At 44.9% G+C, this 19212-nt stretch overlaps 11 protein-coding genes across 11 annotated transcripts; 6 read left to right on the forward strand and 5 right to left on the reverse strand.

The window, feature by feature from the left end:
• Window positions 1-14: 14 nt before the first annotated feature.
• Window positions 15-416, reverse strand: KL911_000768 (uncharacterized protein; the record flags this gene model as incomplete). The annotated part of the gene is made up of 1 exon (XM_043201058.1): window positions 15-416. One exon carries the CDS (start codon window positions 414-416, stop codon window positions 15-17), a length of 402 nt encoding a protein of 133 aa, XP_043056332.1.
• A 296-nt stretch (window positions 417-712) lies between these two features.
• On the reverse strand, window positions 713-1987 carry KL911_000769 (uncharacterized protein; the record flags this gene model as incomplete). The annotated part of the gene is made up of 1 exon (XM_043201059.1): window positions 713-1987. The coding sequence occupies one exon, from the start codon at window positions 1985-1987 to the stop codon at window positions 713-715; it is 1275 nt and encodes a 424-aa protein (XP_043056333.1).
• Window positions 1988-3367: 1380 nt separating this feature from the next.
• KL911_000770 (uncharacterized protein) lies at window positions 3368-4843 on the forward strand (the record flags this gene model as incomplete). Its single annotated transcript, XM_043201061.1, has 1 exon — window positions 3368-4843. The coding sequence occupies one exon, from the start codon at window positions 3368-3370 to the stop codon at window positions 4841-4843; it is 1476 nt and encodes a 491-aa protein (XP_043056334.1).
• A 423-nt stretch (window positions 4844-5266) lies between these two features.
• Window positions 5267-6573, forward strand: KL911_000771 (uncharacterized protein; the record flags this gene model as incomplete). The annotated part of the gene is made up of 2 exons (XM_043201062.1): window positions 5267-5352; window positions 5511-6573. 2 exons carry the CDS (start codon window positions 5267-5269, stop codon window positions 6571-6573), a joined length of 1149 nt encoding a protein of 382 aa, XP_043056335.1.
• Window positions 6574-6742: 169 nt separating this feature from the next.
• Window positions 6743-9727, forward strand: KL911_000772 (uncharacterized protein; the record flags this gene model as incomplete). The annotated part of the gene is made up of 1 exon (XM_043201063.1): window positions 6743-9727. One exon carries the CDS (start codon window positions 6743-6745, stop codon window positions 9725-9727), a length of 2985 nt encoding a protein of 994 aa, XP_043056336.1.
• Window positions 9728-9782: 55 nt separating this feature from the next.
• On the reverse strand, window positions 9783-11282 carry KL911_000773 (uncharacterized protein; the record flags this gene model as incomplete). Its single annotated transcript, XM_043201064.1, has 1 exon — window positions 9783-11282. One exon carries the CDS (start codon window positions 11280-11282, stop codon window positions 9783-9785), a length of 1500 nt encoding a protein of 499 aa, XP_043056337.1.
• Window positions 11283-11457: 175 nt separating this feature from the next.
• Window positions 11458-11895, forward strand: KL911_000774 (uncharacterized protein; the record flags this gene model as incomplete). Its single annotated transcript, XM_043201065.1, has 1 exon — window positions 11458-11895. The coding sequence occupies one exon, from the start codon at window positions 11458-11460 to the stop codon at window positions 11893-11895; it is 438 nt and encodes a 145-aa protein (XP_043056338.1).
• Window positions 11896-11980: 85 nt separating this feature from the next.
• On the reverse strand, window positions 11981-14266 carry KL911_000775 (uncharacterized protein; the record flags this gene model as incomplete). Its single annotated transcript, XM_043201066.1, has 1 exon — window positions 11981-14266. The coding sequence occupies one exon, from the start codon at window positions 14264-14266 to the stop codon at window positions 11981-11983; it is 2286 nt and encodes a 761-aa protein (XP_043056339.1).
• Window positions 14267-14385: 119 nt separating this feature from the next.
• KL911_000776 (uncharacterized protein) lies at window positions 14386-16773 on the forward strand (the record flags this gene model as incomplete). The annotated part of the gene is made up of 1 exon (XM_043201067.1): window positions 14386-16773. The coding sequence occupies one exon, from the start codon at window positions 14386-14388 to the stop codon at window positions 16771-16773; it is 2388 nt and encodes a 795-aa protein (XP_043056340.1).
• A 121-nt stretch (window positions 16774-16894) lies between these two features.
• On the forward strand, window positions 16895-18316 carry KL911_000777 (uncharacterized protein; the record flags this gene model as incomplete). The annotated part of the gene is made up of 1 exon (XM_043201068.1): window positions 16895-18316. One exon carries the CDS (start codon window positions 16895-16897, stop codon window positions 18314-18316), a length of 1422 nt encoding a protein of 473 aa, XP_043056341.1.
• Window positions 18317-18532: 216 nt separating this feature from the next.
• KL911_000778 (uncharacterized protein) lies at window positions 18533-18757 on the reverse strand (the record flags this gene model as incomplete). The annotated part of the gene is made up of 1 exon (XM_043201069.1): window positions 18533-18757. The coding sequence occupies one exon, from the start codon at window positions 18755-18757 to the stop codon at window positions 18533-18535; it is 225 nt and encodes a 74-aa protein (XP_043056342.1).
• Window positions 18758-19212: the final 455 nt, after the last annotated feature.

The raw sequence follows: 19212 nt of genomic DNA on the forward strand, positions 1-19212 counted from the left end.
GTACGTGCTAAACTTCAAAAGTCTCTGACGTGCCTGTTCACATCTGGATTCCAAAACAAGGTCTTGTCGCCATCTCCCCAGAAGAAGTCCTTTCTTCTAATGTTTTGGTATGGGTAGTCCTTTGGCCACTCCTCGTCAGAGAGGTGTTTGGTGTGTTCTCTGTGATGAGCATGTTCGGCCTCAACGAAGTAAGTATTGACAGCAGTCAAGGCAATGACAGGAAAAGCGACAAAGTATGTGATTTTCTTCCACAGGTTGGAGGTCTTCTCAGAGTGGTGAATGACAGCCTCGTAGTGCTCAATGAATTCCTTGGCCTTTGCTGGGTCCGCCTTCTTGAACGCAGGCTCGTTCTGCACGGAAGAGTTGAATCTTCTGCCAATGACTCTCGCTTGTCTAATTCCAATGGCTCTCAACATTTGGGTCTATGGTTTATGGTAAGCCTGTTTATTTGTTACACCACTAATCAATTTTTTTAATCCGTTTTTGACCATCTTCTAATTGGTGGAGTGAGATTTCTGCCGCATGCAAAACCACAAAAGTTACCCGGATGAAGCAGGTCGATCGACTCACTAAGACCGAAGGGCTCCTACACACTTGGCAAGGCGAATTCCTGTAAACTTAAGAAGTCTATCTTCCCAGTACTTATCTGACTACACTCCGCCCACTAGAGATGAGCTATATCAACAAAGTAGCAATAACACAAATTGTTCATTTAAATACCCCGGATCCTGTTAGTCGTAAGCACAAGCTTATCGTCCACCTTATTAACCTTCTCGCTGATATCTTTCAAGTTCTTGTTCTGTGACATAATTTCTTGCGAAATCAAATTGGCTTTGCGTCTCAAATTTGCTGCGAGCTTTTGCGCTTCATCCACATTCTTGCTGTACTCTACCTCCATCCTTTCATCCTCCTCATCGTGTTCTTCGCCCAAGAATCTAGAAGCCTCCTTTACACGTCTCTCGTATTCGTACTTGTCTTTCAGCTCTGAATTAACAACAGGCTCTTTCGCATCGCGCAGTTGGTCTATTATCTCGTTTTGAGTATGATACAGATTGGAACTGAGGCTCGCGTCTCTTTCCCTATCTGCTTGTCTCTGAGCAAGGAACTGCTGCTCAGCGGCCCTCATCCTCGATTTCTTGGTGAATGGGTTGCTTGCCTTTATGTGAAACAATCCTCTGTTATAATGCTCTAACTGTTTGACATGTTCATCGATAAACCGTTGATGCGTGTCCATTCCATTTAATGAATTCTCTATCTCATACATCTTCTCTTTTTGAGCACCGATAGTTCCCAAGGTATTGACAGCCGTGTCATCTGCCTGCCTTAAATGGCCCAATATATTGTGTGTGGATTTTAAAGTCGCTTCCCTAACATCCTTGGTCTGTCGCTTGATGCGATTAATTTCTTCCTCTTCCTCGTCCACTTCCTCTTCCACTTGTTGCTGTTGAGAGTCTAAATAAGGATCATAAGTGGCCGCAGCAGCCTGAGGATATGTATTAGGATCAAAATCGTCATCTTGAGTTTGCGTGTCGTACGTGTCTTGGGGCGGTTCTTGTCTCTGTGTAGTCTGCACTTGCTGCAGCTGTGGTTGGTACGTATTCTGCTGGTTGACTGAAGCGGAAGCGTCGTTATCATAAGGATCGAATGTATGGTAGGAAGGAGCGCCACCGTACCTTCCTAAACCTTCATATTGATTTGTTGTCTCTTGTGTCACATTTGAAACTGTCGATTGCGTAGCCGGATTGTATGGGTCGTCAGAAGAACCGGCAGATGATCCATGTGAAGCCGGATCCTGACGGATTCGGGGCATCAGCATAGGTTGCTCCTGTGTTTCATTTTGAGCGAACTTCGAGAACTCTCCAAACTTAAACTTTCTGCGATGACGATTCTCCTTATCCCTCACAGGGATACCCTCATCCTGCAGAAACTCTCTGGCGTCCTCCTTGGACATCTCCTTTGGGGGCTTGAACATCTTTCTAAAACCCATTCTGCTAATACAGTGCTACTTGCCAGAATTTTTTTTTGAGCTCCGCCGACAAGGTATGGCAGACTATGTGTCAGCATGTGTGGCTCAGTAAATTGGTTGACAGACTTTGATTAGCGATGTCCGATCTTTCACGCTCCATCGCGTCGAGGGTTGTTGTAGACAGATGTTGGGGCTATGCACATCAGATCCTAACGATCATCCTCAAAAACGAACAACCGATGGTAGATAACTGATTTGGACACCAGTCTAAGCTACAATAATGATGGGACATACTCATACTGAGACTGCATAACACCGTCACATATGGATCACGTTAGAGCATGCCGGTATACAGTTTGGAATGCTCTAGAATCTAGTTGCATTGGGCGATCTAGACGATTATGATCCTACACCTCCAGCAATTTGGCTATTTTAGGCGATTTTGACATACTGAACTCAAAGGTGTTTGGCCCTGAAAAAAGAATGCTAAGTTGGCTGGTTCGTAAAATTTCCTGATCTATTGTATTTATTGCTAATTCTATTGTATCGGAATGGAGAATTTTGTAACTATTTTCGATCGTCCTGTATGATTGTACTGAGGCGCGTGTCAGTCGCTGAGGTTGAATAATAATAGATTCGGCTTTTACAGACTTGGCGGGCCGAAAGGCGTGCGCCCCGCCTCGCCTCGCTTGAGGAGCAACGACGATACAGCCTCGATCGCCAGAAATAGAGTTACCGGGTACTGACTTGTAGGAACAAATCATTCACAAAACGAAATCGAGCCCCCTTGAACCCAGGCTCCAATCTGAGGCCTAAATGCCCTCTGACCATTTCCACGAACACGATTAGCATAGGGACTAGACTTTCTCGAAGGGTTGATGATTCAAGCTTTAATGCAGCGTTCAGCGGTCCGAATGCAGAATTAGGCTATCTAAATTTAGCGACATGCAGAAACTTCGAAATTAGAAGTTGGCAAGATTTTCGTTTCGGATGTGCGGTAAGTTGTGCTAGTCGAGCAAGTAGGAACATTAGCACCTAGAACGCTTAAACGCTCATGGCAACTCTTTATTGCTGCTTCAGCTCTTTTTAATTGTCACCTTAGACCGCGTTTTGCTAAAAGTACCGTGTTTGAATAGATACTGCATATCGGCCAAATAATTTCCAACAATAGCCCTTTAGCAATATTACGCAAAAAGAAACTCCTCAAGCCCCTGTGTGGACGTAATAGAGATCCGTGCCTTCAGCCAAGTGCAAAAGGAGCGCATCACTATAAATTATAGGACATTCCCAAAGCCTCGAAAGCCGTATAGAAAGCCCTTTTATTCTAGGTCTAATTCTGGTTGACATCGGTATAACGCTCGCTAGCAACTTTACCACCCGGAACTGCCGAGAACTACCATTATGAAGCTTTCGTTGTTCAGCATCGCCGTTGTGGCTTCCATGGTCGCCAACGCCGTGACTGCCGCATACACTAACTCTACTACTTCATCTTCTGGACCCGCTCCTTCCACCTCTCTCGCTCCATCCATCCAGGCAATTGACAACAATGGCCAGGCTGAGTACATTATCACCATTCCTGGTGCTCTTCAATTCTCTTCTTTCAGCGTTTTGTCGCTTAGCCAAAGCTTTGGCGCCTTCGACCCAAGCCTAAGCCGTGCAGACGCTGACGGACGGAGCATTCCAATCAACAATGAGTCCACTGAAGATGACATTGACTTGGATGTTAGCATTTCTGGTTACTCGGCTCAGAACTTCCACGCATACATCTTCTCTGGTGCCATTACTGAGCCAGGTACTTACACTGCTACCTTTGCCCTTACCCTTGACCCAGAGAGCGCCAAGAGAGCTGAGCGCGTTTACTACTTGACCGCTACCGCATACATTGCTCCTTCTGCCTCTTCGTCTTCCGGTGCTTCAAGCTCTGTTCCATCCTCGACCTCCTCGGAGATTCCAGGCGTTACCGTCATCACCCAGACTGCTTCTGGTACAGTGACTCTCACCACAACCTGTACTGAGGAGAAGTGCACCGGAGTTGAGACTATTGTCACTGGTGTCACCACTGTCAGCGATGAGACCACAGTCTACACTACCTACTGCCCACTCAGCACCACTCTCACTCTGGCTCCAGTTACTGTTGTCACCACTGTTTGCGAGACTGAGTCTGCCGCTCCAGAGGCCACCACCATCACTGTCACCTGTACTGAGGAGAAGTGCAAGGGTCAAGAGTCTACCGTCGTCACTGGTCTCACCACTGTTACTGATTTGACCACTGTCTACACTACTTACTGCCCATTGACCGCTGGTGAGGTTACCAAGACGTACACCACCACCATCACCAACCCAGTTGCTAGTACTCCGGTCACCGCTTTGGAGGTCACGACCACTGTGACTAGCGGTGCTGTTACCACCACCTACGTTACCACTTGTGAGTACTACGAGGTCACAAAGACTAGTGCTGCCACCACTACCACCGGTGGCGCTAGCTCTGCCGCTGCTACTGCTTCGGGCACCACGACCACTGTTGCCACTGTCACCACCCCTGGCGCCCCTGGCGCCCCTGCTGCCCCTGCTGCCTCTGGTGCCTCTGGTGCTGGCTCCACTTTGGCCGAGACTGGCATTGCCACCCTGTCCTCTTCTTCTGGTGCTGGCTCCACTTTGGCCGAGACTGGCATTGCCACCCTGTCCTCTTCTTCTGTTGCCGGCTCCACTTTGGCCGAGACTGGCATTGCCACCCTGTCCTCTTCTTCTGTTGCCGGCTCTGCTTCTGGCTCTGGCGCTACTGCCTCCAGCATCTCGATCTTGGAGGGTGCTGCTGCCAAGGGTTACGCTTCCGCAGGCTTGCTGGGAGCTGCTTTCATTGCTGCCTTCTTCTACTAAGCGTTCTGGCAACTCTGAACGAAGCGCAAGACTTTTCGGAGTCATTTTGTTCGCGATCAATCTATAAACATCGTCTTTGCCGCTCAAAGTTACGAGATATTTGGTGCTGGTACTTCCTGGTATTCAATTCAATTTACTGTCTTTCTAAACTGTCCTGATTTATATTTTCCCGTGGCAGCTACGGTTGTGATTTGTGATCTCTTCGATACCTTTTCACTTCCCACTTGCATAGATACCTCTTTAGTGTCTGTACCAGCTCGGGCTCAATGACTTCATTGAGCTTCTAATGATAATTAGTTATATTTTGGTACTCTTGTCCTGTGCATGTAACCCGACTGATTGAAGTTTGCTTCTGCCCCTTTTCAATTGCACCGCCACATGTGACCTTTAAACCTCAGCCACCAATACTCTAATTGTCAAGAAATGGATAACAACCCTTTTAGCAAGCTAGCGAAACGGTCATCCATCGCCGTAGAACAGCCACACCTCCAAGCACCTTCGCGTAAGTGGTATTAGCACTCTTTGTCTAACATCTAGGGATTGGACAGTCTCGCTTCGTTCCCTCCAACAATCAGCCGTCTGCTGTTCCCGAGAACACACACTCTTCTCCGAGGTCTTCATCTCATGACTCCCGTTTTCCTGTTTATGGGCTGGATTGGACATCAAGTGCGCAGTCTGATACAGCCAAAATTGCTGTCAGCTCGTTCCGTGAGGATTCGACAAACAGACTCAAGATCATCAAAGGTTCTCCAATATATACCGACGATGCACAAAATGGCACCAAGGCAACAGACGCATATGATTTTGCTTCGGTGGCAGAGATTACAGTCAACTACCCTATCACAAGACTACAGTGGGATCCATCAATGCCGCTCTATCCTGATGTGACATGTGTAGCGACAAGTTCTGAGTGTCTACGAATCTACGAGCTCTTAGAACCCGATCCCTCACAGTCTTATGCGCAGAGTTCCAGGATCATTGAAAAAATGACACTCACCAACTCAAAAACCAAAAACTTCAATCAACTAGCTCCGCTCACATCGTTCGACTGGAACAAAACCGACCCCCGACATATAATAACAAGCTCTATAGACTCTACGTGCACGCTTTGGGACATTTCGCGAGGCAGCGGGGTGGCCAAAACGCAATTGATTGCACACGACAGTGAGGTGTTTGATGTCAAGTTCCTGCATGGTAATAAGCATGTTTTCACCAGCTGTTCCAATGACGGATCCATCAGAGTCTTCGATTTGCGATCCTTGGAACATTCCACGATCATATACGAGCCCCAGTCCACCAGGTCATCAATCGCAAGTATTGCTACTTTGGCTTCTACCCAGGATGCATCAGTGGGCCAGCGTGTACCTTTGCTCCGACTAGCAACGTCTAACTACAATGCCAACCAAATTGCCGCCATAGAAGCTGACAGCAATCGCGTTTTGATATTGGATTTGAGGTATCCCGAGACGCCTATCGAGATTTTGCGAAGCCATGTCGCACCTGTTAATAGCATAGCATGGCATCCAAGCAGAAACTTCCTCCTAACGGGGGCAGACGATTGCCAAGTATTGATTTACGACCTTACAACCTGCAGCCAGCAAGAAAACTCTGTCACTCCAACTTTTGGCTTTTTTGATGAGATGGAGGTGAACAATGTGTGTTGGAACACCGATGGCTCGTGGGTAGCTGCCAATAGTGGACGCAGAACGCAAGCGGTGGTGCTTATGTAATATGCTGAATATTTATTTGTTTCAATCCTGTCGGGCAAAGTCACCAAGTAAGTAAATTTGACTCTTATCCCCGCAGATTTCTTTTTCCAAGTCAATCTGCATCAGTCCTTTATATATCACCCTCAGTCCTATATCTGTTGTTCAAAATTGATCAGTTTCTTTTCTGGCAATGTCGGTGTCATCCAGGATTGCATTCAATGGCTCCTTGCGACTCATTTCGTCAAAAGCCTATGCTAAGGGGTATTATCCCCCAAATAAAGGATTAGCTGACCTGGATACTTTTGCGCGCAGGCACTTGGGCCCCAAGCCCCAAGATGTTGATCAGATGCTCTCTGTGGTGAAGTGTTCCGACCTTGGTGAATTCATTAGCAAGGTTCTCCCAGAAAATGTTTTTGTTGGAAGACCTCTCAAGATCAAACCTGAACAGGGATACACCGAGACCCAGATGTTGAACCGGTTGAAGGAAATTGCGTCCAAAAACAAGTTGGTCAAGTCTTACATTGGAAAGGGTTATTATAACACTATCCTTCCTGCTGTAATCCAGCGGAATTTGCTTGAAAACCCGGCTTGGTACACATCCTACACTCCTTATCAACCCGAGGTTTCGCAAGGACGGCTCGAAAGTCTGTTGAATTATCAGACCATTGTTTCTGATCTTACTGGCCTCCCAGTGGCAAACTCGTCTCTTCTTGATGAAGGTACTGCAGCTGCGGAAGCCATGATCTTGTCCTATAATCAATTGCGTGGGAAAAAAACCAGTTACTTCGTTGATAAGAACACCCACGAACAAACCATCGCCGTCTTGAAAACCAGGGCCTACACCTTGGGAATTCAGCTTGTTATTGATGATCTGACTAACGTTGAACCTATTGCTAGTGAGCTGTGTGGTGTTTTGGTCTCTTACCCTCAAACAGATGGTACCATTCCTTCTCCGGAAGTTCTTGCCAGTATCGCCGACATTGTGCATAGCAATAAAGGTTTGGTTGCAGTGGCTTCTGATTTGATGGCTTTGACCCTTCTCAAGCCGCCATCTGAATTCGGTGCTGATATCGCTTTGGGATCTTCACAAAGATTTGGCGTTCCTATGGGTTTTGGAGGCCCTCATGCTGCTTTTTTTGCTGTCACTAACAAACTGCAAAGGAAGATTCCAGGGAGACTTGTGGGTGTCACAAAAGACAGACTCGGTAATCAGGCTCTTCGTTTGGCGCTTCAAACTCGTGAGCAGCATATCAAGAGAGAGAAGGCTACTTCTAACATCTGCACCGCTCAGGCTTTGCTTGCGAATATTGCCGCCAACTACGTGGTTTATCATGGTTCCGATGGTTTGAAGGCGATCGCTAGGCGAATTCACGGTCTCACACGCATTCTTGCCGATCAAATTACCGAGAACTCTCCGCATACCGTTCTCAATGCCACTTACTTTGATACGCTCTCCGTTCAGATTGAGGGATCTTCAGATGAATTCATCGCTAAGGCCCTCAATAAGTACAACATCAATCTATTCAGGGTCAACGATAAACAGATACAATTGTCTCTTGACGAGTCTGTCACCGAAGACGACTTGTCCAAGCTCGTGGAATTGTTCACTTCACAAACGGCCAATTTTGACGGTGTTCAGTGTCTTCCCGAATTCCCCAACCATCTTGCTAGAACAGACAAGATCCTCACCAACCCAGTCTTCAACACGCACAACTCGGAAACTGCTATGTTGCGCTATCTATACAAGCTACAGCAGAGGGACATTTCTCTTGCGTCTTCTATGATCTCTCTTGGCTCCTGCACCATGAAGTTGAACGCCACAACGGAGATGGTTCCAATCACGTGGGCTGAATTTGCAAATATTCACCCCTTTGTGCCAAGCGACCAGGCCAAAGGCTATTTGGAATTGATCACAGAGCTCGAGAGTGACCTTGCAGATATCACTGGGTTCTGCAAAACAACTCTAATGCCGAATTCGGGCGCACAGGGAGAGTACACCGGTTTGACAGTCATTAGAGCTTATCTAGAGAGCATTGGCCAGGGCCACAGAGATGTGGTCCTGATTCCCGTCAGTGCTCATGGAACCAACCCGGCCTCCGCTACGATGGCGGGCCTCAAGGTGGTTCCAGTGAAATGTCTTAGCAATGGAAACCTTGATCTTCAGGATCTCGAAGCTAAGACCACTAAGCACGCCTCCAACCTTGCTGCTATCATGATCACCTACCCATCAACTTACGGTATGTTCGAGCCTACTATTAGAGATGCTGTCCGCCTTGTCCATTCCCATGGGGGCCAGGTCTATCTTGATGGTGCAAACATGAATGCTCAGGTGGGTTTGACTTCCCCGGGAGATTTGGGAGCTGATGTTTGTCATTTGAACTTGCACAAGACCTTCGCTATACCTCATGGTGGGGGTGGTCCAGGTGTGGGGCCTATTTGTGTTGCTGAACACTTGAAGGACTTCCTGCCAAAGCACCCTTTGTTTCCTTCCACCAACACTGCGTCGACTGCAATCAATCCTGTTTCAGCTGCGCCATTCGGGTCGGCCTCGATTTTGCCCATTTCTTACGCTTACATAAAGATGCTGGGAGCTCAAAACCTGCCTTACGCATCTAGTTTGGCTATTTTGAATGCCAATTACATGATGTATAGGCTTCGCGATCACTACAAAATCATGTTTTTGGGCGATGAGTCTGCACACCATGAAATCAAATACTGCGCGCACGAGTTTATTATTGATCTGAGACCATTCAAAGAATTTGGAATTGAGGCCATTGATGTTGCCAAGCGCCTTCAGGATTACGGCTTCCATGCTCCAACTATGTCTTTCCCTATTCCAGGAACCCTGATGATCGAGCCTACTGAGTCTGAGAACCTGGATGAGCTCAATAGATTCATCGATTCGATGATCTCTATTCGTAAAGAGATTGAGGATGTCAAAAATGGTGGCAGCGCAGCTCTCCTGAAAAATGCTCCTCACTCACTTAGAGACTTGTTGGAAACCGATGAAGAAGAATGGCAATCTAGAGGATATTCAAGACAAAAAGCTGGCTTTCCGCTGCCATTCTTGAGAGATTTTAAGACGTGGCCTTTCGTTGCACGTGTTGATGACGCTTATGGAGACATCAACCTGATGTGCACCTGTCCTTCAGTTGAGGAAGTTGCACGACAGTAAGAGTTAATAATATCTTCAATAAATAAGGTAGATCCAAATAAATAGCTTCACATCATCATCTGTCAACCTCTCCGAACACAAGATCCATCGTTCCGATGATTGCCACAGCATCTGGTAGCAAGTGTCCTCTTGAAATGTGATCAAAAGCAGCCAGATGAGAGAATCCAGGAGCACGAATTTTGCATCTGTATGGTCTCTCTGATCCGTCACTCACCACATACACGCCCATTTCTCCCTTCGGGGCTTCAATAACCGTATAAGTCTCACCAGGAGGAACTTGGTAACCTTTGGTGAACACCAAAAAATGGTGGATCAAAGCTTCCATATCAGTTTTCATCAACGATTTGGCTGGTGGGGCAATTTTGAAGTCTTCAACCTTAATGGGGCCTGCAGGCATATCGTTGATGCATTGTTCGATAATCCGCAGGGATTGCCTAAACTCGGCCATTCTAATCAAATATCTATCGTAACAATCTCCTCTAGTTCCAACAGGAACATCGAAATCGACATATTCGTAGGCATCGTATGGCTGTGACTTTCTGATGTCAAAAGGGACACCCGATCCTCTAAGCATGACACCCGACAGACCATAATTCAGAGCGTCTTCTGCCGTCACTGTTCCAATGTCTACCGTTCTTTGTTTCCAGATACGATTGTCAGTAAGGAGTTCCTCTGTTTCGTCAATACGGTCACCGAATTGGGTAGCCCACATGTAGATATCATCCAGTAAGCCAAAAGGAAGGTCTTGTGAAACCCCACCTGGTCTCACATAAGCAGCGTGCAACCGAGCCCCCGAAACTCGCTCATAAAATTCCATCAATTTTTCTCTTTCTTCAAAGCCCCACAGGAATGGTGTCAGCGCTCCCACGTCCATAGCGTGCGATAGAACAGACATGAGATGGTTCAAAATACGCGTAATCTCTCCAAACATTGTTCTAATATACTTTGCTCTGATGGGCACTTCAATATTAAGCAGTTTTTCCACAGCAAGGGAGAACACCTGCTCGTTGGTCATCATAGAGACATAATCAAGTCTATCAAAGTACGGCAATGCCTGAATGTACGTTTTGGATTCAATCAATTTTTCTGTTCCTCTGTGCAAAAGGCCAACGTGTGGATCTGATCGAACAATTTCTTCACCGTGTAGCTCAAGAATCAATCGCAGCACTCCATGAGCTGCAGGGTGTTGCGGCCCAAAGTTCAACGTAAAATGTCTAATCTTGTTTTTACGAACAGGAAAGTCTGGAGAATCCTCGTTGTAAAGATTCCAAGTATCCCAGTCTTTCGATTCATTGATAAACTGTTCATAGTTACCCATTGCAGAGCTTATTTTGATATTGTAAGTTGAGGCTAGCTCTGGTTCATCCGGATCACCTTCTCCTGGTCGATTGCCTCTTTTCCTAATTTGATAGAAATCGTTATCATCGGCCCTTTGGCTACCAGTTCCTCCAGTGCTCTGCCTACTATATGCAGTGACAGAGAAACTCCTTGAGCGAACTCCTATGGAGCTCCATGCTGCAACCCTCCAACCCTGTCTGAGTGCAAAACAAAACATTGGTAGCTGCGATTCTAAAACCCCACCTTTTAGTGCTACATCGTAAACTAGCCACAATTACCCGGTCTTTGATAGCGTGGCTAATTTTAATCCTTCGCCCCTTTTTTTCTCGAATCTCCAGCATAAAGCAGTGGCAAATAGATTCGCGTTTTTTTTTAATTACATATTTTTCAACATGCCAAGATCATCTTCAAGAAGACCTGCTCCAGCTGCTAGATCTGCCCCTTCTGGTGCCAGACCAGCATCCACTATGGCTGCACCAGCTCCTACGCACTCTTACAGCCATCCGGTGCAGACCCAACAACAGCCAGGTCTGTTTTCGCAAATGGCCTCGACTGCTGCTGGTGTCGCGGTCGGCTCCGCAGTGGGTCACACTATAGGTGCAGGTATAACAGGTCTGTTCTCCGGATCATCTTCGCAGCCTGCTGAGTACCAACAGCAGCAAGTCCCGGCTGCTTCAGCTCAACAATACCAACAACAATCCACTCCTGCCTGTGATGCGGATGCTAGAAACTTTACTAGATGTTTGGAGGAATCGAATGGCAACTATCAGGCTTGCGACTTCTACTTGCAGCAGCTAAAGGCTTGTCAGGCCGCTGCTAGACAATATTAAGCCCCTCTTAGCATGATTATCCTCTATACATAGCGCCATTCGGTACATATATATTTAACCATTCTATATTACATTATTATGAGCTTTAGAATCTCCAGTTCTCATCGGCTGATTCGATGGCCCAAGCAAACTTTTCGCGCAAGGTTTTAGTGAACAGCTTCTCGATGGGCACCTCGAACTTTTTGGAAAACATAACTGTTAGTCGAGGGTCGATGTAATTGATTTTGGATGTGTTCAGCGCAACTTGAGAGTTGTCTTCCTTGTCTTTGAGCTGAAGACTAGTGTTTTTTATCCTTGTTTCAATTTTCTCCACCTGCTGTTGAAGCTTCTCCACAGTTTGTGTGGACTTGATCTCGTACTTTCTGCTCTTGAACTCATTTCTGTATGTTTTCTCTAGTTCTTTGTGCTTTTCTAACCTGCTCTTGCGATCGGCTGCTAATTCATCTTTCTTCTTCGTCTTCTCGTCTTTCGTCAGTTCTTCGTATCCCAACTTTAATAGCTCTCGTTCATATCTCTTCTCTATCTTTTCCCTCTCTTTTTGTAACACCCGCTCAATGATTTTTTGTTCTTCCTCCTTGCTCAAATCATCAATCTCCTCAAAGTATTTGGAATCCTTATTCCTCAACGACTCGTCTTGTTGCAGCATCATACGCTTCAGCACGATTTTGCGCCATATCATTTCTTCTATCTTTTCATTTATTTTTTGAACTCCTGCTTCATGATTCTTACTAACCGTCCGCTGATGATTACAGAGTATAGCAACAGTTCTATTGGCAGCGTTGAATTTCACCACTTTCTCATTGACCGTACCTTCATTCTTAATCAAATCGATTTGGTCTTGCATGGTCTTGGACGCATTGTAAGTTCTGAAAACCTTAGCAGTCAATCCCGGGAGATACGATTGGAAATATTTGTTGAGCACGGAGGGATCAATTCTGTCGAACAAGTTGTCACCAGGTTTCTTTGGACTCTTTTTGAAAATTCTCAAGTTCTTGAAAACTTGAGGATCCACTTCAACCTCTTGATAGAACCTGATGGAATCCTTACCTAAGAAATCAAAAACAACTGTGTTTGGGGGCTTCAGGAAAATGTGTTCGTATCTTAAGGAGCAACAACCAACGGTGTCTGCTTCATCTTCGCTCTTTTCTCCCCCCGCTCTGAGCGCAAATACGTCAATGAGATATGTCGCTGTAGCCAATTGTCTATCCATCATGAGCTCAGATTTCAACTTGGCTCGGTAGTCTTTCCTGATAGCATCGATGCAGTTCTTCAGCTCTCTCGCCTTTTCAAACTTCTTGAAGTCACTCATACCTTTCAGAGAGGAATTTTGAGCAAATCGCACGTACTTAACGGATCCAAGCACATTTTCTCTCCACATGGCCAGCCATGCAACAGTGTTATCATGCTTTATTTCTCCCCACTGATGGCCTTCCGGTGGCGGAGGGATTGGTGCATCTTTGCTCAGATTTAAAGTTATATCCTCCGGTTGAACGCGCTTTTTCAGTTTACCGGTCTTCGGATGCGCTCCACGACCTCTGAATAATCCCGGAGGCTCAACTCTGAAATTTCCAACCTGCTCTTTCCGACCGTTCAAAAGACAAAATTTGTATTTTTCTTCCATCTTTTCCTTCTCCTGTTTGATTCGTTTCTTCTCTTGGGGAGAAATCGCCTTCTTTTCCTCCTTCTGCTTTTGAAAATACTCGAACATTTTGCTGAAATCACATTTTTCGAACTCTTTGATTTCCGCGTCTGGACACCCCCCGTTTTCTTTCAGTACCTCTAGAAAATCGGCAAAGAAATTCTTTTGAAAGGTCGGATTTTTGGCATGATCAGACTCCAGTAGGGCTGCATAAAAGCCGGCAACTTCTTCAGCAGCTGGTGGGAGAGAAACGGGTTTTTTATCGTAAATCAGCTTCACATGAGAAGGGAGAGGTTCGTATTCTGGAGGAAATATGACTCCGTTATGCTCAAGCGTATCCCAAACAATCTCGTCGTTCAAATCCTGTTGCTCCCACCACTTGTACCTCTCTTCCTCTTCCGCTTCATCTTCTGTTTTAACTTTGGGTGTCTCTTCTTTCTTGATTTTGGGCTCTTTACTCTTCTGACTTTTTTTCCGGGGAGAAACCGAAACGCTTGACTGTGTTTCCTTTTTGACTGTGGGTCTACTTTGTGCAGCTTTTGAATTGGTTTTCCGCTTCTTCAGAGGTACATCATCAGTCTCATCTTCGCTAAATGATGTGGTCGGCGTCTTCACCTTCTCTGATCCTGTGGCCAAACCATCCTCTGATTCAGACAAAATAGGCTCAGGCCTCTTAGTTACACGTTTGCGCTTGACTGCGTTCAAAGGCGTTTCCTCTTCTGACGAAGACATCTCAAATTCTAAGAACTTTTTTTTTGGCTCGATCAAGTTGGATTAACGCGTGGTGCAAAGGCGTGCAGAACAAATCGCGTACCTCAAATAAAAACAAGATATATATCTTTGAGGACCAAATGGACTCTGGAAGGCGCGCCAAAATTCAGCGCTACTACGACTTTATTGATTCTTCTATTGAAGTTCTGCGGACAGCCAACGAGAAATCTGATACATATTCCATCAAAGAGACTGTACGCGAACTTCAATTGGTAGTACCAAAATATGGTATTAGTCTGAGCCAGTTCAAAATACTGCTTAATGTCGTGCTAGACACCACGAACACGAGACTCTTTACTAATTCAATCAAATGTCGAATTGTAAAGATTTGGCACTGTTACGAGCTGTTAGACTTTGATGTATTTCTCTGCATTATCAGCTCGTTAAAATTATCTACGTTTTCCAACGAAGGAACCACAATACACCCGAAGATTCAGACCAATATGAGCAAATGGCTTGTCTCCAACTTTTTCAATTTCAGGCTAGGTAAAGACTATTTGCGTATTCTTCCATTTCTTTATAATATGCTGCCAATTGGGTACATCAGAGGCCATATTAGCATTATCATAGTTTATTTGATTCAGCTGAGTTCGCAAATTGATGAGTCCTTTAACATCAAGTTCTTCCTCAATGCTTCCAGAATCATATATTTGACTGAACTCTACGAAAAAGACAAGAGCGTGTTGCCTTTGGTGACAGTCATCCATAGCTATTTGCAAGGAAAGGATAATTTACCTCTGTTCGATACCTACAGATATAAATTAGAAGAGATCGTCGAGAATGAAAGGCTTCCTAAGGATGTATTCAAGGCGGATCACCAAGTGCTGGAGTCATTGGTGGATGTCAAAGTTCAATACTATCAGTTCAATCAGAATACTGATACCATGTCGCCGCTGATGGAGATTGAAGATTTTCAGGAGTTTTACTATAATTTACAAGACTTCAATCAAATGCTCGAGTATCTCAATTTGCGATATGGGGTATCAGCCGCGGGACATCGATATAAGCGTAAAAAGCTTGACGAGCTTACTTTTGATATCAATACGATAGACATGTTGACTTCCAGATCAGTAGCAGATTGCTACACAATTCCAGCCTATTTGCAGCATCTGGACAACATTTCTGTGCCTCGACAAATGGGATTGTTATTATACCAGATCGATGATTTTTCGCATTACAAAGTGCAGCCAAGTTTCAAAGTAACTGAAACTCTCGGCCTTTTCGTCCAATTCTACCCAAAACTTCCTCTGTATACCGCTTTGCTGCAGCTTGATTATCAAGAGCTGAACAAGTGGATGGAAGTCGTTCTTGGTGAAGAGGGGCAAAAGCTCAATCCTGCACACGAACCATTATTCAATGGACTACTTGAACTCACTAGAATCTCGCTAGTTCTTCTTCCAGCATTGGAGGAATTTCTGTTGTCAGGCTTGCAACCTGAAGACCCTATTATTGGTACCGTGAAGTTTTACGAATTTTTACCTTACCTTGCATATCGACCTTGGTTACAATTTGTACCAATCTATGAGAAGCTCAGGCCACTCTTAAAGAATTCTGGTAGTGTGTCCCGTGCGTTGGAGTCTACATCTGGTCTCATCTCGAATTGGTGCATCGTTCAGACGCCTCATGAGGACGAAGAATTTTGGAAAACGGTCAATAATCTGATAGAGAATGTGATTAGTGATTTTACGGAGAGTTTTTGTGGCCAAGCAAACCAGTTTACCGAATGTAAATTAAGCTTTGTCAGATTTTTGCGTGTGGTTTATCGAATCGACTATGAGCACCTCAGATTATCAAATTTAGTTTTGCCACCCGTTGTACTTTATGATCTATATTTTTCATCGAACTCTGCTCTGATCGATGGGGTGTGTCGACATGTGACATTTTGCAGACGTTACTACGCAAACTTTCTTTCTACACAACAAGGACTTGGTGCAATAAATTCGGACTTGACTCATGCAACGTTCAGCATGCTCAAGAATTTGCACAATTCCTACGTGATGGATCTGTGTAATATTGTTTGGAGAGACAAGGCATTCGACAAAAATGAAAAATCGACTGCCAAGGGGTTCATGCTCCCTTATGCTCTCACAACCAAAATGCTTAAACAGCGCTATCATCACTACGATTCAAGTTTCGACGATAGGGAGGACTATGACTTTGATTCCATCAAAAAAGACTTTGACGTCTTCTATGCACCTGCATACTCTTCATTGATTACTGATATAATCCATCGTCTTGAGGACCACAATGGGGTTGATATTCGTCTTGCAGGGCCATTGAACGAATCCGAGTTCAACAGACTAATCAGTAATTCTGAACAATGGTACGACATGTACTCCGACTACGACTATTTGAGACTGGATATATTAGAAAAGTTGGCAGATATGGGTTTTGACGGATTACCGGGTCTCCTTCACAGTTCACTGAAGAGTCTCTCGATCAAGCTTAAAACACGAAACAAGTACTAATGTTTTTCATAGCTTACCATGTCGCATGAACGTTTTTATTTTTGGAGTTCCACTACGTTGGATATCTGTATTACCCCAAGGGGAGAAAAAAAGTTTAAAGGGATCTTAAACTAATTGCTACATGAGCGGCGGATCTTTTGAGCTCAGCACTCTCACCCCAGAGAATGAGAATAAGTCTTTTGAGTTTCCACATGAATACGACAATGAATTTGGAACGGATGAGGATTTTGAAATACCAACTTCTATAGATTTCCAAGGTCACACAATTTATCTAGGAAGCAGAGATGTAAAACGATCGATTAGATTAAGATTACAGGTAGCAGTAATTGTGATTAGCTTCATGATTATTGGCGTGGCAGATCAATCCTTGGGGTCGGTTATGGAGTATCTTTTATCAGATTATCAAACTGATAGAACACATATATCATATTTATTTCTTTGTCAAGCTATAGGATATATGATCGCAAGTTTCGGAAACAACATGGTATGCCAAATGTTGGGCTTGAAAGGCCTATACCCAATATCTTTGCTGGTCATGGCAATAATGCCTACAGCTATATATGCAAAGCTGAACTTTCCGACGCTTGTTTCAATATCCATGATTAACGGACTTGGTTTCGGAACTCTTGATTGTGCGATGAATCTTTTCGTTGGTGGCTTAAAGTATAGCAATCAGCTACTTGGCTTGATGCATGCATTCTATGGCTTGGGGTGTTTCATTAGCCCCCTGTTTTGCACTTTCCTGATTCATCGTGGGTTTGCGTGGAACCAGTACTACCTTTTCATATTGGGGCTCATTGCAATAAATTTTGTGGGCTCGATTTTCCTTTTCAGCCGAGAAACAAGATGGAAATATAGATACCAATTACAACAAGATTGTGAGAAGGATGGGACTGATGAATATTTGTCGTTCAAGACAATTATCACAAACAAGTTCGTCATCTTTTTCTCCTTGTGTTTATTTACTTATCTGGGATCGGAACTGAGCATGGGTGTGTGGCTTTTTAACTACCTTTTGAACATCCACAGATTTACCGACAAGTCTTCGTCATATGTCACTAGCGCATACTGGATTGCCTTCACCGCAGGCCGGTTTTTCCTTAGCTTTATTACCGGTCATCTATTTGAAGATTACGAAACCAAAGCGATGGTCATATATTGCACCCTGGTCACGATTGGAACAATTCTTTTCTGGCTGTTCAATCAGGTCTATGCATTGATGGTATGCTCTATATGCTTCGTTGGATTCTTTGTCGGCCCTATGTTTTCTACCACTGTGGTTATAGCGATGAAAACGTTACCCAAAAAGTTTTCTACTGCGGGTGTGGCTGTAATATGTGGATTGGGAGCCATGGGATCCACTGTCATGCCCTACGTCATGGGACTAATCGCAGACTCAACCGCAGGCGGAAAGGGAGCTGGATTAGTTTATTTTCCGTTATACGAGGTTCTTCTGTTCGCTGCTGCGAATATGCTCTGGTTGGTCTTTTTTGTGAAGTACAAGAGAACCCTTGACTCGTACGAACGTCTTTCCTGTGACTAAAGCTCCACACATAGAGAGCAAAGATTCCTGATTTGATGACTCGTTGAGATAGCTATTTGGAGTCACACTCCCTGTACAGCTTGATCTCCATTTGGACGGCCAAGTATTAGCAGTCTCCCTATCGTATGCTGTCCGTTATGGAATTGGGGTTGATGGCTAGCTCGACTCTGGCAATTGGTCTTTAAACTAATGAAATTATTGGCATACGATTCGCTCTCAGCTGGGCTTAAAACCCGAGGGATCAATTCGGAAAAAATTATCGGGGATGATTTTGTGCGGTATGGTTCCTGTCAGGTGGTCGCTAGCAGTTGCAAGGGTAAGCTCGATTGCTGAGCTCATATATTTGGGCTTCCAGGATGTGTTTCTGAGCCAAAAGCTTATAACAAACTCGAAAGATGCACCAGCATCCTTTTGTTCGGTCTTGCGACCGAGAGACGGCATTCTAAATGATGAAGGGCTATACTTCTTTTTCTAGTCCAGCTTCAGGAAGACCTTTCAACTTTGAAACCACGATGTCAGTATATCATCTTCCGAGTTTGATCTATTAGGTGCTCAAGTAGTCCAGTTTTGAAGAATGGAATTCGCGAGAAGCGCAATACCCCTATTTCTCTCAACTCACGAGCGATGGACCTTTCTATCGTGTATAGGGACTCATGGCGGTTGAACACTATCGTTAGACGTTGCGATCAGTGTATCGGTAGTAGGTCTGGGTTAGCGCACCAGCAATTGGAGCAACACTCTCTTCTTGTCTTCACTCAATTGAGGCATGCTGACCAGAGTTAAAAAAAATATAAGGTTTCAAATCAATCAAGTCACCAAGTAATTTCCGGTCAAATTCCGGTCAAGACTTTGTACTGCGTATCTGCCTATAAAGCCTTACCGGTTTCTCCACATCA

This window comes from Ogataea haglerorum (genome assembly GCF_019207285.1).
Source record: "Ogataea haglerorum isolate 81-453-3 chromosome Unknown 81-453-3_NODE_2_length_903871_cov_94.662503, whole genome shotgun sequence".
NCBI lineage: Eukaryota > Fungi > Ascomycota > Pichiomycetes > Pichiales > Pichiaceae > Ogataea > Ogataea haglerorum.